Source organism: Chelonoidis abingdonii, chromosome 1 (assembly GCF_003597395.2).
Source record: "Chelonoidis abingdonii isolate Lonesome George chromosome 1, CheloAbing_2.0, whole genome shotgun sequence".
NCBI classification, from domain to species: Eukaryota; Metazoa; Chordata; order Testudines; family Testudinidae; genus Chelonoidis; species Chelonoidis abingdonii.
In genome coordinates this window covers 68,338,644-68,358,963 of record NC_133769.1, presented here as the reverse complement: position 1 = coordinate 68,358,963, position 20,320 = coordinate 68,338,644, and the positions used below count along the sequence as shown (strand labels likewise).

Below are 20,320 nucleotides of genomic sequence, written 5' to 3'. Positions count from 1 at the left end.
AATTTGGCCCAAAACACACATTTAGCACTGAGGAATACATGGGTCTCTCTGCAAAGTCTCACAAATACACTCATGCAGAGTCTCCAATATCTGTTTGCTGTCATGTTGACCAATCCCATAACTGAGTCTGACCTTTATTTTTTACTGGAAGTTTTGAAAAAAAGAAAAAACAGATTTGTTTTCATAAAAGATTTATGACAATCACAGAAGACATTAAAATAATTTAAAATAGTTTTTAAAAGCAACTCAAGACCAAGTCCTGCCGTCTTTATACAGGCAAAACTTTCATCAAAGGCATATTTTCTTTGGAGCATGGCAACAACGTGACTTTAAAAATCATTTTAAGAATTACACTCCAGCTCCCGAGATGAACATTAGAAATTTGAAGCCAAAAGATGCCTTTGAACAATATTTAAGGGCTGTGAAAAAAACCAACAAAAATCAGGCTCCATTAATGTGAAGATATCGTATATAGGTCCCACTAAGCATTTAGGCCCCGATCCTCAAAGGTATTAAGGTGCCTAACTCAATCAATGAGAGTTAGGCACCTAAATACCTTTGAGGATCTTGGCCTTAGGCCTCGTACTGCACTGCTGAACACAAAGGGCACTTTGCCATTGACTTCAATGGACACAGGAAGAGGCCTTTATTTGTCTAAGAAATGCCAGCATTCCAAGGGCTCCTCATGGTCAGACAAAATGCAAACTGCAGTAGAAAAAGAAAAAGTAGGACATAGAGTTTTATTCTGAAATGATCTCTGGCCACAACAATAAACTGTAACAAATATGCACTAAAACAGTCTTACTCCTGTCATCAGCTGTACAATACATACAGTATCATTAAACTGGCCACTAGGATTAAAATCCACTACAACATATTTAATGTTAAGTGGCGACAGCAGCATCTCACAGAAAATTATACAAACATATATACACAGTCCACATTCAATCATTTTTCACGTTTTCGGTACACACAGTTGCAGCATATTACAGTCACGTGTCTAAGTCGTTGCTCAATACAAACCCAAGCTACTGCTTGGACGTAATTGCAGCAGTTGAGCCGAGTAATTACAATTTGTAGCAGAGATGTACAAGCCCCTACAAACAATAATTCACAAATGCTTTTTTTTATTTAAATGCTACTGCAGCATCCAGTTGGGCAATATTAAAATCTTTACTGACAGCAAGAATTTAAAAAAAAAAAAAAAAAAAAAGGCTCTTACTTGCCAGAAATATTCTTGATGGGGAAAAAAAAGTGTTACAAAAATGGAGAGTATCAAATAATGCACACACGTTCCTAAAGATTCAAATATAGCCCAAAGCTACTTATGTCTAAAGTGTTTTAACATTCTTATGGAGTCCTTTATGGCTCCAAACCACCCACCAAGTTAAAAGTGGCTTAAGTGCCTTGCACCCAAATTGTAAAAATCCCTGGCCATCTTTATTAGAGCCAGGCACATATAAAAGGAATGCACTTTGGTTCATACCAAATGCCCTGGGATTAAATCGCACTATAAAATTAAACAGTTTGAGGTAAATTTTTACAAATACAGTTGATTTCTGCTAGTGTTACCATAACAAAAACATATTAAAAAAATCAGTCTGATGTTAAGATACAACTAACCATGAAGTGCCATCTTTAACCCCTTTTAAGCAACACAGATGTTACTACAATAACAGAATGTTTTATCCAAAATAGTGTGATGGCCTTATGTTTTCTATTAAGGCATTGAAAACTAACAGGATGTTTTAAGATAGATAGAGCAATTAAAAAGAGATTTCATCCTTATTCTCTAGTATTCAAAGGGTTAAAGAGGCCAAGATGGCTGCCCTACAACATGGCATTTATAACAAAAGGCACATTGTTAACACCAAGAGCACAATTTATCCTGTGTTGTTATTCTACACATCTTGCATCACTCTGTTGTTCCAATACACTGAAGTGGTAATGAACACTCCAGTGGTGCATGAAACTGAGCCAAAAGAGACTGCAACCAAAGACAAGACAACACTGTGCTATTACTAAATCTGAAAATAGCTCAGACATCTCAAGACAATGGTAACATGTGAGACTAAGCACTGTTTCCAAGCCACTTCTATCAGCCTAATTATCAAAGCCCTTATCTTTAAATCACATCAAAGCAAGAGGCAATATCAGTTTCTCCCCCCCTCCTTTTTACATTTATAAATAAACTACAATAACAAGAGCTATATCACTTAAATCCATAATATAGCTGCTCTTTTAAATGTAGAGGAAGTTTACTGTATTTGGGTTAAAAATAGCTCCGCACACTATATTTTGGCTTAAAAGTTTCCGGTAGCATTTATGAATAAAGTCAATCACAAATGCATTACTGGCATTTAAAAAACCAGTTACATGAAAAATAAAATGTAGCAGTTTTAGTCTACTAATGACCCATGAACATTATGTATATTTTCACCTTAAATTTACATTAAAGGCAAGTACAGGTTCCAAAGTTTAATTTAACAAATATATGGGGGGAAATAATTTTTTCTAACATCATGAAATTCCTGTTTTATCCCTTGCTGATTTCCTAAACAGCTGGGACGTAGGAGCTTAACTAGTTTATTTTACATGTAAATAAATGTTTTTCCAGACCTAGAAATTACCAATTGTCAATCACCAGATATTTAGATTCCAGAAGTCATTGTTACCTATTTGTATTATATTTCACTTTTGAATATGATTCCATACATGTTTATATATTGCACTTCCACATACTGTATAAAATTGTTTACATTTAACACTTTCTAAATAATTTAAAATTTGACTAGAGGCAGGAAACTATAATTTTAAAAATATAGTAAGAAAATTTAGTTTATCAGTGATCGAATGTTTAAAGTTATCAATCATCAATAAACACCATCCTTTATCAGAAATTAATTTTCAGGATTTCTTTGTATACTGACTTTTTGGCAAATAGTTGTATTATATGTTTCCTGAGAATAGTGTCATTTCTTTTCCATACCCCGCCCCCAGAATCTTAAGTTAAATAAAACTTACGTTGCTTTCTTTTTAAATGAAAAATCTGAATGAATATGAATGAGAACTTAACCGGAAACTTTCTTAGCCTCTCTGGGGACCATGCTTTAAGTATTTTTAATAACTTTTACAAGTAATTTAATGCAATCAGTGCATATAAACATTGTTTATAATAAAATTATTAAAGTTTTATGCAACCCACCCAAACTTCTCGTTCTGACATCTGCAAATCCTGCTAGATTATGTTCCACTTTCTTCAAAATTTCCTTTTCATGTACTTTATACATCCAAGGTAGATCACGGCCATTGTTTGTTACATAATAGTGATTTTACAAACTGTTACTAGTGAAAACATATTACATGTGTGACCATTCTCATCCTAAGTCTAGCGATCACTCATTGAAAAAGACCATGTTCCTTCTCTGAGCGCAGTTTTAAAAAAAACAAAACAAAAACCACACAAACATAAATCTACTTACATCTCTACTGTTCCTTCAAAGTTATCTGCAGCTACCATACTAAAGATTAATTCAAACCACTTATCATTTCCTTAATGTTTTTTCCCTTAGCGATGTAGTCCATCAGTTTATTTCATTGATTAAGTTTATGTCTTCCAATCATTCCACTGAGGAAACAATTAACACTTGCAGATGCTCAGAAATAACAATCTTCAGGTTAGTGGTTTTCTTGTCTGCTGTCTTGTTGTCTAAAAATGAATAGTTATCTCGAAGGAGCAAAACAACATTTACCATTGTACACTGATTTGCTCTGAAGTTAAAATGTGCCAAAGAATTCATAATCCATCAAACAGATTATCTGGAAAAAAAAATCTGTGAAATTTGTGTTGCATTAACAGTCTGGAAGATACAGTATGAAAATGATGGAGCAAACAGCTCTGAGTGTTGTGTGATGTAGAGGGCCTAGCTGCACTTAAGCAGTGAGAGGAGAAAACAGGTGAAAAAAAGGAAACCAAACATGAATATAGGTTGTACACCTCAAATTATGTGCAAAACATTTTGCTTTATATAACTTCATCTATAGAAAGTAGCTCATCTGTCATGTTAAGTTTTAGAGGAACACACAAATTTCCACCTTCATTTATTCTCCCACTGTCTGCTCATCTCTCTCTTTTTATACATAGTATGAATGCCAACAGGGGAACTGTAGTGCTGGACACAGGGGTTTGGTTTTTTTTGGCTTACATTTGAACATTTGTTTTAATCATTAATGTTGTTTTTTCTTTTAAAAAATCTATAGGATGTAGCTATATTATTGTTACAAAATATCATTTTTTCCAAGCTACTATATGGAAAATGAAAACATGCTATGGCCCCAATTCTGCAAACACTTCCACAGGTGCTTGACTGCACTCATATGACTAGACACACCAGCATCAAATTAAGCACTTGTGTAAGTGTTTGTAGGATCATGACCTATATTTGTAAATGAATTCAGAGAAGGAAGAGTATTGCAAATCTAATACAAGGGCAGAGGTGGAAGTAAGATAAAAGATTTACTGTTACAGGGACCTGGGACTGGGCCCCCGGAAGGGGCGGGGCTCGGAGGAGTCAGCCTCCTGCAGCCAGCCCTTCCACACTGCCTGGTCTGCACCACCTGGGGCTCCAGTGGCAATTTAAAGGGCCCGGAGCTCCGGCTACTGCTGCAGTAGTGGAAGCCAGGAGCCCCTGGCCCTTTTAAATCACCAGGCCCTGGGGCAGCTGTCCCTTTTGCTCCCCCATTGGCAGCCCTGGCGGGGGGGAGGGGGCAAAATAGGCAATGACATTAAAGCGCTTTAATGTCAGCTGTGTACGGGTCGGTACCGGTGGCCACTTCTTACCAGTACATTGGACCGGCCCGTAGCGGCCCACTTTCACCTCTGCCCAAGGGAAAACTAATATGGACCATGTGGAAAAAAATGGTTAACACCTTTGACACTAAGCTATAATGCATGACAGTTGTGTTGTAACCAGTGGCCTGCCACTGCTGTTTATTACTGTACCACACTAATTACAGTAAGGTTAATTGTACTTTAGAAAACAAACACTTTTAAAAATAAGTATAAAAACTTAAAGCATTGTCCCCATATTTTTCTAAAAACAAAATCAACATTTCTTACATTTAAAATGAGTGCTGAAAACATACAAATGAATAAAGTTATTGAGCAAATAAAAATCTGAGCTACTTCTTCTCACGAATAAGGCTCAGCAATGTAGTTTCTCGTATGACCAGCATTGGGTTATTCAAACTCAGCTAACGAGTTTTGGCAACACTGTTCTCTGCTGAATATTCCCATTGGCATCTGTCATCTGTGCCAAATTAGTCCTAAGTTTTGAAGCTGAGCTTGATGTTGGAGGTAACTTGGAAATTGACTTTATAGCACCAGTGCTTTCTGTTATTCGTTTTGCCGATGTCTTCTCTCCAGTTGGAGGCTTTGGCAAACGTCTCCTAAGCCAGGGATGCCGTAAAGCCTGGCTGGGTGTCATGCGTATAGCAGGATCCCATTCTAAACATTGTTTTAAGAAGTCAAGGAAGAGGGGATCATCACATCCCTTTAACGCGTTTCCCCACTCTCGGCTCTCCGGTGGGCCACGCAATTTTCCCCTTCGGGAGCGGCCACCATTGAGTATTACAGAACCATCGGACAACGTGGTAATGGTACAATAACGGGGATAACCTTTAGAGCTCACAAAATTTTTGGCTCGTTTGGATGAATCCAGTAGTTTTTGGGAGGGCATGCCTAGTAGCTCTATCATACAAGCCAGTTGGTCCCCTTCATCTTCTCCAGGTAAGAGCGGGTAACCTGTTAAAAGCTCTGCTAGAATGCAGCCCAAGCTCCACATATCGATAGGCATTCCATAACGAGCACCCAGGATCACTTCCGGAGCACGGTAGAAACGTGACTGAATGTAAGTATAGACACGTTGATGCTCGTAACAACTAGAGCCAAAATCAATAACTTTAATACCACTTCTACCCTGTTGCTTCAACAGAATGTTCTCTGGTTTAAGGTCACAGTGAATGATTCTATTTTTGTGCAAAGCATCTAAGCACTGTAAAATAGAGTGGGCAAACTTACGGACCAATGGCAGGCTGAAGCCCTGAAATTTATTTTTCTTTATTAGCTCGTAAAGGTTCATGCTCAGCAACTCAAATGTCATGCAGATATGGCTGCGGAATGTAAAGTTTTCCAGCATGTGAATAACATTCATGTTGTTATCCTTATCCTGCTTCCTTAGGTGCTCCAGAATTCTAATTTCTTCTGCAGCTTGACGGTGGAAACGTTTTTCATTTCTCACCATTTTTAACGCCACATTTTGATGGGTCTTGTGATCATAAGCCTTCACAACTTGCCCAAAACTTCCTTTCCCTATTACTTTCAGGACTTCATACCTGTATGCAATATGATCATGGGGTACTTGCACGTAAGACCCCTGGTCATCATCATAACCAGAATTGTTTGGACCTCCAATCACACCTGGCCGCTTCTTTGCATTTGGACCCAAAAAGTATATTTCAGGGTAATTGAAAATTTCATGATGCTCAAAGGTTGTTAGTTTTTGCATGTATTGCTTCATTGCTTGTTCTGGTGTCATAAAGGAGGCTTTCACCTTCCCTGTTCCATCTGTCGATTTTAAAGAACTGGAGCTCCCCTGTCGTCTATGAGCACTGTCTGTCTGTCTGTCCGGCACCACTGACAATCCAGATTTGCTTACTGCTGCAAGCCCATTTGGTTGTGTTGTTAGAACTGTCCTCTTGTTGCTATTATCTTCAAACAGCTGTTGAACCTGAATCTGTCCGTGGCTACCAATGTGCAGGTGCTCATTCATTGTGTGCTTATTGCCTCCAACCTAAAATTCAAAACAATATTTTTCCAGTTAGAACATTCAGTTCTACACTTTTTTTAATGTTTCAAAATTCCTTCTTCTATCCCCCACCAGGCCCAACTTACTTCAATTAACCATTTTTCTAAAGCTGCTTACAGCTAGATTAAACATATGACCAGTATCCCATGATATCTTTCGTTACTGGTCCCATTTTAAAGATCTTAGAATCTCTTAGAATTTTCTACACCAGGGGTAGGCAACCTGCGGCACGTGAGCTGATTTTCAGTGGCACTCACACTGCCCGGGTCCTGCATTTTAATTTTAAATGAAGCTTCTTAAACATTTTAAAAACCTTATTTACTTTACATACAACAATAGTTTAGTTATATATTATGGACTAATAGAGACCTTCTAAAAACGTTAAAATGTATTACTGGCACGTGAAACCTTAAATTAGAGTGAATAAATGAAGACTCGGCCCACCGCTTCTGAAAGGTTACCGACCCCTGTTCTAAACTTTCCTCACTGTCATGACCATTTAAATAAGAGGTTTGCAACAAGGCACTATCATGGGCTAATAATTTTTCCAGAGAATCTGTAAGGCAACAGCTCAATAATATCAAAAATATGCTGGAGGGAAATTAAACTTGACTCTCGAGAATACAAAGTAGCAGTTTCAGTTGTGCTTAAGATTCCCATCATCTGCAGGAACTTCTATTGATAAGGCACCTTTAGTTCCCTCACCTCTACAAATTGTTGAAAAATCAGGATTTTAACTCCTTCCAAAATTTGGTGCAGGACAAAAGCTGTCACATACAATTTTAAACTGAAGGGAATGAGTTTTGACATTTCAAAAGAAAAAAAATCTGGACGTTATGAAGTTGCAGGAGACTGAGTTTAACATTTACAGAGTCTATAGCACTTACATCAACAGGACTTAAAGCACATGCTTAAGCACTTTGCCGAACTGAGTACTATATTTGTATTACTATAGCACCTATCAGGATTGAGTGCCGAACACTGTACAAACATTAAACCATAAAAAAAAAAATCCATGCCTCAAAGAGCGCACAATCCAAATCTATTTTCCGCCCTCTGTGATTAAAAAAATTAGGACTGGTTTTAGAAATTACATTTTGGGTTTTTTTATAGTTTGTATGATGGACTAAGCATGAATCTCAAGCATTTTCAAACAATAAAATATGTGATCAGAGTTGTGAAAAGCAACTATTTGAATAACAGATATTTGTAATGAGAAACAAGAAATATATAAGCAAACCCTTGTTCCTAACACTGATATCTTTGTAATTTCTCATTTGCTCTATGTGGAGGATATTCTCTCTCGTAAAAAGGGCCTTAAACAATCTGTAAATACATTACTTTCAAGCTGTAAAGTAAAATGATTAAAATAAAAAATACCTTTCTGTAACTTTACAATTCAAATTCATCCTTAGTGTAACTCAACTGAAGTCAGTGGAAGAATAAATTTGAGTCTTAGAGTAAAAGGGTAACAAAACTAAGTTTTAATGTAACTAATTAATTTAAATTACAGTAACAAAAATGTAGTCAATGGAGTTACTTGTAGGAAGAACTTGGTTCTGAGGACCTGATTTTTATGTGGTCTCAGAGCCACAATTCCCAATGACTTCAAGTGAAGTTGTGGACGCTCAGTACTTCTGACAAAGAGGCCTTAAGAACTGAAATGCATCTTCTTCATTCCTGCCTGTAATGACCTTGGATATATCAGTTATTACAATGTGGGGTCTGATTTTTCTACATTAATTTCTTGGAAAAACTTGCAAGGATAAAATAATGAAGCTAATGCTATGCAACCCTAAGTGTTTAAGATTCATTTACAAATATGGGTTCTAAATCATCAACACAACCATATCAATCTTTGAAGTCAATATCACAACTCCAATATCAAGACATGGGCTGTGAATGACACTCATTGATTCATTTCAAAAATAGTCAAACCAGAATGCTAGACTACCACTGTGCTATTACTCACGTGGGACATAAACAAAATAAAGGCATTGTCTTTGGTTAGTTTTCCATTAACGTACTGGACAAAGATTACTGGGTGAATGTCTTGATAAAAGCTTGTCAATAACAAACTTTCAGTTTTTACCAGTAACAGACACTAAAAGGTAAAACAGAGAGGAAAGATGGTTTTGCAGTTAACGCACTGGACTGGGACTTTGGAGATCTCTCAGCTCTACCACAGATTTCCTTTAATCATTTGACGCCTCAATTCCATATCTGTAAAATAGGAAGGAAATACTTCCTTTCTTCCACTCTTTGACTGCTTGTCTATTTAGAGTGTAAGCTACTTAGAGCATGACTGTCTCTTACCACGTGTTTGTATGGTGCACCAATGGACAAAATGCAACCCCACTCTTGGTTGAGGCCTCTAAATTTTACTGTAATAGAAATAACTCATCATTCTTTCAGTTTGATCTTACACAAATGTGTGAAGAATTCTCCTGCCATCTCACCACCTGACTTACTGGCCTCAAAATTTATTCCAAATCACTAACCAAAAGTGCACTAAAGTTAAAATGAAATTCAGAAATGACTAGAATACACTCTGATTTCAGGCAATGTTTTAACTGCAGAAGAAAGGGCTTCCCCAGGAGAAAATCCCCCATGTAGTGCACCGTTAGCATATTACATTATTTTATTAAGGGTTTTACTCTAATATGACAGACATTTCTTTGTAAAATCATTCATTTCCCAAAGAGCAGACAACCTGGATGCAAGTTTTATGTTTTGATGATATTCTTTCAGTTTGCACATCTTAAGTTTTCATAATATGGAAAGCCTCTAGAGTTCCTGGGGATTCTTTCTGCTGAGTTTATTATTTTTCTACATACATTGTGACTCAGATCTAATAACAGGTCTATTTTATTTCAAGATTGTAACTTGACTGCATATGTTTATTTGCAAAGCCATTTGGGCCTGGGCCATCAAATCTGACTGATCTTAAATGAAGTTTTACAACACGCTGGCATTCAGAGCAAAGAAGCTTATATCATTCAAGCATAGTGGAGAGATACAGAATATTGAACTAACTGCCTCCCTTGCTTAAATTCTCAGAAACACCATTAATAAAACCACCAAGAAGACTTAACTGCCCTGTGACCCCTCCAGACAATTCCTCCAGGTCAAGTTTGAAGAATATTGGTGTGGCAGGGTCTGGAAAGTTGCTCTGTTCTTGAGCGTGCTATACTCCTCTGGTGGGTAAAGAGAGGACTTCAGTCCACAGAGCTACCAGGAAGGCATATTTCCCAAGCACCAAATTACTTAGAGGGTTTCTTGGGTTTGGGAGACGGCTGCGGGGAAGGGTTCAGTATACGCAGAATTAAAAGACCGTGTAAATAAGAATCACATAAAAATGTGGCATTAGTGCAAAGTGCAGGTTGCAAACACTAAAGCCAAGAAATCGAAGAAGTAAAGATTTCTTCTGCAACATTAATTCAACCACATTTTATGATACACATTAACAACAAAACTAGAGCATACTTAAGACAGGAGTAGAAAATACTATTTATAAGCAATGAGACCTGAAATGATGTTGAGGAAGAAAACATCCTTCTCAAAATTTCTTTAAGTGCTCAATGCCACAATCTAAACCTTGAATTCATTTTAGTTATTTAAGTCGATTCTCCTGGTTTTAAGGACTATTTGGCTTACGCATTTTAGAAGTACTGTAGGTTTCACTACAGGGTGTACATTCTTGAACTGTAGTTATTTGTCTTGTACCAGGAGTTAAAAAACAAATCCATTTATCCACTCACCACCAGTAATGAGTAGGAATTGTTTCCTAATGAAGCTTTCAGATAAGCTTTCCAAATCTTAAACAATATAGTTCTGCCTTCCTGAGCCTTTAGACAGTTTCAGTGTTTCTCCTGCTGCACATTGGTTTTCTAAGCAGATGAATGAAGCTAACAAGACTGCTCAGTTTTTTTACTGCTTCTCACTGGATTCTAGATAGTACTTCTGCTGCTGCTCACAGTTATTCAGTTTCACCCAGCCACTTCTTGAGAATTTCAAAATGATTGAATCTTACAATTTTATAGCAAGTTCAGCTCAACTCCTGTTGTGTCCCATTTTCAACAAAAGACTATCCAACAATAATAAATAAAACCCTCAAAGACATTTTGAAAAGAAACACTGGACATTTGCTGAAACTTATCCAGCTGGTGATGTGAAGAAAAAAAGCAGTAGGGGAGCTCCGACACAAAGCAGAGCAAACAAGATGTTTGTTAAATGAATGAAGGCTCCAAGTGGAACCACTACTGCTAGTTTCATGGCAGCTCAAGAAACTGTAAAATGAGGGAAACCATTCACAGATGGAGAATATGTAAAAGAATGTTTCATTAAAACATCTAAGCACCTCTTTGGCGATTTTAGAAACAAAGATGACATAGTTAAGAAAATTAGAGAAATGCCATTATCTGCGAAGACGGTAAAGGACAGAACTATTAAGATGGCCATAGACATAATCAGCCAGTAGGTTAGTGACATTAGATTAGCACCAGGTTTTTCTATTGCCTGAGATGAGACATGCAATGTGAATGACATCACTCAAGTTGCCTTACTCGGCAGATCCGTTAATGATCAAGGTCCTCAAGAAGAGTTGATCGTGTTATTACCACTCAAAGGACAAACTCAGGGTGAAGATATTACACCTGCTGTCACTGAATGTCTGAAACAAAAAGATATTGACATCAACAGAATAATTGCTATTGCTACAGATGGAGCACCAAGCATGAAGGGGGCACACAAAGATTTTGGTTTTTTACTTAAAAAGGTATGGAGCATGATGTAATTTCATTTCACTACATAATCCACCAGGAGGCGCTGTGTGCACAAACTTTTCCAGAGGAAATCTCAAAAGTAATGGAAATGGTCATGCAGATTGTTAACAAAATAATGGCAAGTGCTCTCAATCATCAGCAGTTTTGCAAGCTTCTTCAAGAAGTTAACAGCCAATATTCTGATCTTCTCATGTATAACAAGATAAGATGGCTTTCCTGAGGTGCAGTCTTGATGAGGTTTGCGTCATATCTTGAGGAAATTAGGGTGTTCCTCCGAGAAAAGGGCCTTAAAGATGCAGCGCTAACGGATCCTCACTGGCTGCAAAAATTCAGTTTCATGGTGGATTTAACTTCTCATTTAAACGTGTTGAATCGGAAGGTACAGGGAAAAGGAAATACTGCAAATTCAGTTTTAGAAGAAGTTCCTCCATTTGCACAAAAACTGTCTTAGTTTGTAAGGGACATTGAGATGGTCATGTTAGTGCATTTCCTAACACTGAAGCAATATAAACAAACGACTGTGACATTGACGTTAGGTTCCTTGCAGAAACAGTCATCAAAATGCAGGCTGCATTTGCTGACCAATTTCACAAGTTCAGAAGGGAAAAGGCCACTTTGTCATTTCTGTTGAAACCGCTTGAAGCTGACACTTCTGCATTGAATTTTTCAGCATTTGCAGGAATCGACTGAGTGCAATTTGAATTTGAATTAGCGGACTTGCAAAACAAGGATTTATGGAATTCAAAATTGAAAGATCTTGTCCCTGAACTTCAAAATCTGGAAAGGCAGAAATCCATCCTGGGGCTACAACACAAGTGGTCTGAAATGGACGACCTTAAATGGCAAGACAGATTATATTCAACATTTGGAATTGTCTACTGGATACATACAGTCAGTTGAAGAAGTACGCATTTGGGCTTCTCTCAATCTTCAGTTCAACGTACTTCTGTGAACAAGTGTTTTCCAATATGAATTTCCTCAAGAACAAACTGAGGAGCCAACTGCAAGATGTTAGTCTTGAGTCCTGCTTGAAAATGAAAATCACGGCATATTCACCAAACATTGAGCAATTCAGTAAAGATGTCCAAAAGCAGAAGTCACATTAAAAGTATTGGTGACTAGTAATAGCTTTAATATGTTTAATTATTATTAGTCGATAAATTCTAACTCTACAAGTAGCTCTGCATGTGATGCGGCTCTCAAAATATTTTGGTCAAAGACAAAAACAAAAAAATGGCTCTTCTTCTTTGAAAGGTTGCCAACCCTTGGCCAAGTAGGTATAATCCTCTGGATAGTAGCGCTGGATATTTTTTTCAAGCTCAGACTTGTAGAACTTACAAGCTTCACTGGGGAAGCTTGTAAGTTCCATGAACCCAACTTAATGGGCCTGTGGAGCTATAAGGGGCTATACGCTTTGTAGTCCAGCAGTGAACTGCTTGTTGCACTCACAATCGTTTCATCTGACAGTGTAAGCCTGAGAGGTTTATAAACTCTGCTTCTGCAGCTGAGTTTGTAAATTCCTGTAACCAAACAACTACAAAGCTATACATCTGCATATACCTGTGCAGCATATACATCTTAATAGGATGTTTTCCTACCCACATTTTCAAAGTCAGAACTTTTTTTATAAGTCATTTCTTCACACACTTATCTAGGCACATAGTGTTCACTAAAAACTTATCTATGTATCATGTCTGAAGTTGAAAAATTCCTCTGCTTGAGTTATTTGGGAATATAAATTACAAAAGAGAAAAAAATAAAAGTAAAAATGTTTTTTTTCTTTACCATTTCATAATTCTAAATTGGCTGCTGCAAACCTTTATTTGTTCATGTTGTGGAAATGGGTAGGATGGGGTACAAAACATCCATATATCCCCTTCAAATAGAGACCCATCATGGAAAAATTCAGCTCAGAATAAATATATGTTTCAGAAATGTATCAATGTGTGAGGACAAGAGGTTTGGACAAGAGATTTCAAGGGAAACTGTTCTACCACAATCTGTTCTACCACAACTATACTAGTTGTAAATACTTTAATAGTATAAATTGTGTCCAGTGTTTAAAACCAAATGGGACTGATTAGCAATCAGTTGTTCATGTATGGATGACACCCAAGCAAAACATAAATCTATATTAGGATTTTCAATTCTGCCCATCACTGTAGGATCAAGTATAAGCCTTATCCATAGTAGTCCATAAACCTTCCTGGCATTTTCACTTGCTAATTGCATTTCCTAGTAGCAATGTAGTGCTCTGTGTAGTCAACACAGAGGGAATTATTTTTCATCTTTTAAGCTCACTTGGTCTCAGGTGCTGTACCCTATAAAACCATGCAAAGGAAATAGTTGTGCTACAATTATTTACAATTAATTCCACCAAAGCCCAAACAACAGTTTATATTGTCATCAGAACCCCAAAATGATAAAGTGAATCATATTAAACAAGCAACATGATGGGTTGACAAAGGCTCTGATTGTAGAGATATCAAGCAGAACCAAGACTTGTTAATCTGATGTCACAAAAATAGGTGGTGGTGGGGAAACATTTTGTAAAAGCAATAAAATACTTCTAGAAAGACTGTTACACAACATATTCTTCTCTCTAGGCTACGTCAAGGCACTTGGCTTTCAGACTTGTTGCTCATAACACACCAGAGACGTATGGGTATCAGGTGTAGCATACTTCATTGCTCATTTAGCTGCTTGCCACACAAGTACGCATATGTATGAATGCTTTTTTTTTTTTTTGATAGATGGATTCAAGTGCTTCTGTGCTTCATAACTTCTAAAAATATCTCCTTATTAGCCAATATTATACCAACTTAGCAGCATTATTGAAATGATTTTGATTATTACCATGTTTTACAAATCTAAGAGAAAGTGTCTGCCCTGAAGAGCTTGCACTCAGTATTAGATATTTAAAGCACACGCAATTATCATAGCATGGACCTCCTCTTAATAAAGAGACTGTCTTACGAATGTCTCTCCTCTCATTCATGATTGTACAGACATTTCCACTCAAATTCACGTAACATGAGCATTTGTGGCAATGAGAGTAACTGATTATATGGAACAGTAACAGTTGGAAAGTAATGTATTTTCAGCTGTCTTAATCAGATTTAGCAAGGACAATTAGCAGCATGTGACCAATCAGCTCTGCATGGACCACAATCTGGGAACCTCTGTTATTCTGTGATTTAAGTTAAATGTTAGGATTATGAGTTGAGGCAAAAGAATAGGGCACAGATGGAAGATGGTCAGTAATGGAAAGCTAACTAGAAAGAGGGAAATTTGAGGAGAGTCATGAAGAAAGAGAACAAAGTTGCTTGATGCATTGTAGAAGGAAGGTCAATCCAGTCCTAGGTACTGGGAGAAGGAGACAGAATTGCAATAATACAGGAGAAGCTGGCAGAGTGGAGTGTACAAGAGTGGGTGCAACAGGTAATAAAAGCACAGATGTAGATGGGAGCAGAGGGCAGAGATAAGAAGCTGGTAGATGGACCCCGTAGGACACAAATGGTTGAACTGATTTGAAATGAATATATAAGGTCATGTAAGGTTCAGTCTGTTGGCAGTAATAGGAAGACTTTGAAAGAATATGGCCTAATTGGAAAAACTGGACCTGAAAGGTAACTGATAAGATAATTGGGGGCTTTTCTTCCTTCTGTGAGGTATAGTAAATAATACAGAAGGATTGTGTGTGTTGAACCAGCAATAACTCCAAACTAGCCAAAACCTGGTTTTTAGCTAAACGAGAAACAATGATAAAGAGTATAAAAGGGTGAACTCTTTAAGGGTTCATAATAGTAGCCTGATCAAATTGGAGCTGACCAGCATGGGTCCAAGCACCCCTAAGGTTAGTCCTTTTGTGAGTATTATGATCAAATGGTTATAAATCCTTGTTATTGTATGGACGTATTAAACTGCATTTAATTTAGGCTTTTTAGACATGTTTAGAGCAACTGTAGAACTACTATTCAGCCATTAGATTTAATAAAGGAATTTATGGTGAAACTGGCATTGTGGCAGTATTCTATATTAATAATAATAATTCCAACAGACTCACAGAGAGGTGGGGATTTACATGATGAGGGCAGCAGGTAAGGAAGATTATCTTTGTTGCAGCATGTTGACTGGATACAACAGTGGAGAGATGAGAGACTGAAGAGAAAAAGTTACAGTAGTTTAGGCAAGAAAGGAAGGATTTTGAAAGGAAGGAATAGAGAGGAAACGGCAGATTTTGGAGAAGAGAAGGACAAAGAAGACTCAGTGGTTCTCCCATGTTTTTGAACCTGACTGACTAGAAAGACAGTGGCAGTTATCAGTGGAAAGGGAGAAGGAAAGAATTAGGAGGAAGCCACACACTCTTTAAAGAAAAAAACCTCTACCGGGTGCATACACAGCAGCCTGTCTGGTCAGCAACAAAAATTACCATGATTACACAACCTCTGTCCTCATCTTCACACCTCTACCTCTCTGACCATGATCCGCCATGAAGCTATACTACAGCAACAATTAAACTGTTGACCAACAAGGTGGGAGACAGAATTTTGACAGTAGTTGGACCTCCACTACTTATCTCACTCCTGTAAGAGATAAGAATGACAGTGGATCTCTTCAGTTTCAGAATTAAATGCAAAACTCATTTCTTCCCTTGATAAATTCTTCATATACACAACACACTCAAACCCAGTAAACTAGCCAAGCTATTTTTCCTACAGTCTGGGAAGGCAAAAGGGAGAGATGGTTATTTTTATTTTTAGTTACTTGGGAGGCACTCAGACACTGTGGTGATGGGGGCCATTTAAGTAATCGGATAGAGGGATGGAGAACAGTTCCGATAGAAAGATGAGAAGTTCTATTTTAGACATGACGAATTTGAGGAAGCAGTGGGATGTAAAATTAAAGGGATTTTAGTCAGTGTTAACTGAGGTCACTGGGAATACAGTTCCTAGAATGATCATTTAACAGACATATCTAAATGGGTTTTAAAGTTACAATCCGCTATTCTAATGTCACATCTGATTCTTGCTATAAAAAGTTATGTTAGCATCTTCTACCAACCAACCACAAAATAACAACCTACAAAATTCAGAGAGACAGCCTGCAATATTTCTAAAACAGTATTCAAGGCTAAATACGTTGTGTGTGGTAGAACATATATCCCAAAAGCACAGATTCTAACAATCATACGTTATAAGGACCTGAAAGCTAACAACCCCAGTGCTTGGCCATCCTTGTGCATTAAAAAAAAACAACCCCCCCAATACCCCCACCAGATTGGGGGTCTGTACTGTCAAGACTATGTCCCAACTCTGTAAGTAGAACTATGCAAGTGGATCGCTTATATGCCCATGCAGAGCCCCAATTAAGTCCAGGGAGCTCCACAAGAATGGACTCATGAGTCTGCACAATCATTACTTAAGTTTTTTGTTATTATGTCTTATGTTCTGTTCTTAAAAGGAAATTTTAAAACCTGCCTCTAATTCTTTTTAACTCAATCAGCATGTCAACTCATTCACTTATGTGTAACTCAGAACAAAATTTGGCATTTGTATTTGTGACACATACTGTATTTTACGTATATAGTAATGTTGATTTTGTGTATGCAGACACAATTTGTAGATGATCACACTCTTTTCCAGTGCACCCTAAATGTATTATTTCATTAAAAGACTATTCTTATTGTAAATGGCCGATGCTTTTAACACAAAAGAATAGAAAGTCAGTGCAACAGTAATATCCAAATGCAGTTTCACATTCCATCAGCCCATAATCACATTACAGTTTAAAGCTCTGCCATATGTTTACCAAGATAGCATGTGAGCATCCAAAGTAACCATTAGCTCAAAGAAAAATATTCTAGCAATGCCTTTTAAATAATATATTTTTCACCCATTTAAATCTATGCAATAAAAACATGAGATATTTAGTGCTAATATATAACCATATAGACCTGCCTATCCACTCAGTCACACATTAAGAAGAGATATGCCCTCTTGCATCCATAAATAGTGCTACACTTGTGAATTTCCATTCCAACAGGATTAGCTAGGACTGGAAGATAATGTGAGATATCACAGACCTGAAAAATAAAAATCTCCTTCAAGTCAGGCAGCACATGCTTCTTTAGGTACACTGTGCTGTAGCAGCAGTGTCAATGTTTCATCCACTTACTGCTCCTGAATACAGTAATAATTGTTACCCTGGGAAAGAGCTATCAGCCTGAGCTAATCAGACAAATGAGGAAAGAGCAGCTTTCATTTCCCACTGTAGTAAAGGCCGTCCTCTAATGACAGTGACTAACCTCATTTTCAAAACAATGTCATTTCATGGGAACACATGTACCAGCACAGGCCTTCCATGCAAGTCGCCAGCTTCAAAACCAGTCAATGCAACATATAACCAGATCCTTTAAAATGAAATGAGCAGTGTTTATGCATTATTCATTTTACAGATAACAACCTGGTAAACCCTCCTGCTCCTCACCTCCCCCAGCCTTACCCCTTCACACAGGACTCAGGGAGGCCAGGGATTCTATCCCAACCATGCAAACTTCAAGTGACTCAAAAAAGTATCCTCAGCCCCATCAGAATACCTGTTGAAACCAGGCTGGTAATAGGAATAATGAGACATGATGACACAGGCAGGATAATTAATAGGGATCCTACCGGCTTCTGTCCTTTCTAGCCTCATTCCCGGCTCTCTGGCAGACAGGCTGGCTGGCAGCCTGATTGCACCTAGCACATTTATTTCTATTAATACGAAGGGGGAGGCGGCTGGTGGGAGGTTATTGCATTTTGAGAATGAACATGCTCTGGAGCTGCAGAGCCCCAGGCATCAGGGGGAGGATGGGGAGGGTCCTGTGGCCCGCACAGGGTCGCCGCAAATAGATCAAGCCAGGCCTTTGCCCCCTGCCCCCACCATTCCCGGCTCTCACCGTGTGGGCGGTGTTGCTGGACCTAAGCGGCGGCAAGGCGATCGGTGATGCCGGTCCGGTCCCAGCTCCCGTCCGGGATCCCCCGGCTCCGATGCCCGGGGAAGATTGCAGCTGGCGGCCACTCTCCCCTCCCCTGCCTGCGGAGGAAGGGAGAGCAGATGGTGAGCGAGGAGAGGAGCCCAGTGGGGCGGACCTGGCGGACAGCACGGGGGCTGGCGAAGGAGGGGAAGACTCCTTCCGCCGCCAGACTCTGGTTTGCAGACGCAGAAAGCCCTGGGAAGCGGCCCGCAAACGTGGCAGAGCGGGGGGAGCAGGAAGGACCAGGATCGGGCCCCGCGTGTGCGCGGAGCTTGTCGGCCAAGCGCAGCCCTGCGGCCGCGATGGACCCCGCCGCCGGGCACATGCCAAGGGGCAGCGCAGCCTGGATGGGCGCCGCCCGCGCTGTCTGGCCGAGAAACCCTCACGCGGCCAATCCGATTTCTGCCGCTTCCATTCTTCCAGCTTCCCCCCCACCCCGGTCCTGGGGATCCCGAGCCTGCGGGGGACAGAGGAGGGCGGCGAAGCGGGCTCGAGATCCGCGCCCCTCCGGGGTGGAGGGAGCGGCAACCTCTGGGCGAAGCGGTAACACTGCCCAGCGCCGGCTTCCCCCCGTGCCCTGCCCAGGGCAAATCATTGTTCCGCCGCCCCGCGCCGCTGGGGCCGGGAGGGCAGCGGGCTGAGCCCTTTCCCCCGGCTGCAGAGCAAAGGCCGCGTGTCCCAGCTGGCGGGGCGGGCTGCTCCCGGGCTCAGCGCCCGGCCTTCCCCTTACCCGTCGGGTAGGCAGCTCCTGCGGCCGCGCTCGCCGAGGCTTTCCTGGCTAACATGGCCGCTGGAGAGACGGCAGAGGGAAAGGCATGTCACGGCTGCTCCGCTCGGCTCCGCTCCGCCCGAGTCCTCGGCCTCTCCGGGCGGCGGCGGCGGCTGCCTTCCCTCTCCGATCAGCTCCCCCCCGGGCCACGCTCCGCTGCATCCCCCCGGCCCCGGGCCCGCCGGACAGACCACAGCCCCGCTAGCCTCCTTCGCCCCCGCCAGCAGCGGCGCCGCCGCCGCCGCCCCGGCCCCTACCCAGGCACATCGGCTCCCCGAGCCCCTCACATAGAGCACAGCGAGACCTGGGGAAGGCGGCCGGTCAGGACCCTCCTCCCCCTGCACACTCAGAGCAATAGGAACAAACAGCTCCGACGGGGCAATCTCCGCCCCCAGCCGCGTCCCTCCCCGCCCTCCAACCCCCAGCTCCCCCTTCGCCCGCCTGGCCCCAAACGCCGCCACTTTCACTTTCAGAAGCTAAGAGCCACACAGGCACGGCCCGAAATTCCCAGCAACCCCAAAGGGGAACCACTTCTCGCCCCCATCCCTCCCTCCGCTCCCTCCCTTGCTCCCCGAGGGCTGGGAGGCGGCGGTGACCATCTACTGCCTCCTAGTCTGTGCAGGTTTCCCCCGGGGGAGGCAGAGCTCTCCTGACATGAGCTGCAAGCCCGTGGCTGTTGGCCGCAGCTCGCCATGCAAAAATTAGCAACTCTTTCCCCAATGCCAGAGAAAGACTTCCTGCCTGGGGCAAGAAAGGAAAGGTCTGGCTCCCTCCCTTCCTCTTCTTTATCTGGCAAATGGAGAAAGGGGGTCCCCGTTCCAAACAAATCATTTCGTTCCCCCTTTCTCCACTTGCCTGGCTGAGGGCAGTCAGTTCCATTACA

The 20,320-nt window shown here is 40.4% G+C and overlaps 1 protein-coding gene and 2 long non-coding RNA genes across 4 annotated transcripts in view; 1 reads left to right on the top strand and 2 right to left on the bottom strand.

Annotated features, from left to right (window-relative positions):
* Nucleotides 1–20,320, bottom strand: part of LOC142046883 (uncharacterized) — a 362,358-nt gene that overhangs the window by 79,693 nt on the left and 262,345 nt on the right. The window lies entirely within an intron of this gene.
* The window catches only part of LOC142046884 (uncharacterized), a 361,020-nt gene that overhangs the window by 79,679 nt on the left and 261,021 nt on the right, over nt 1–20,320 (top strand). The gene's annotated exons all lie outside the window — the stretch shown is intronic.
* On the bottom strand, nt 318–19,591 carry DYRK2 (dual specificity tyrosine phosphorylation regulated kinase 2). Of its 2 annotated transcripts, XM_032782260.2 has the most exons (3): nt 19,399–19,591; nt 18,591–18,727; nt 318–6,851 (listed from the first exon to the last, which is right to left on the bottom strand). In XM_032782260.2, the coding sequence occupies exons 1-3, from the start codon at nt 19,451–19,453 to the stop codon at nt 5,250–5,252; spliced, it is 1,794 nt and encodes a 597-aa protein (XP_032638151.1). In that variant the 5' UTR covers nt 19,454–19,591; the 3' UTR covers nt 318–5,249. The 2 variants fall into 2 exon arrangements, with proteins under 2 accessions (XP_032638151.1, XP_074922375.1); XM_075066274.1 differs by lacking the exons at nt 18,591–18,727; nt 19,399–19,591 and adding an exon at nt 17,958–18,022.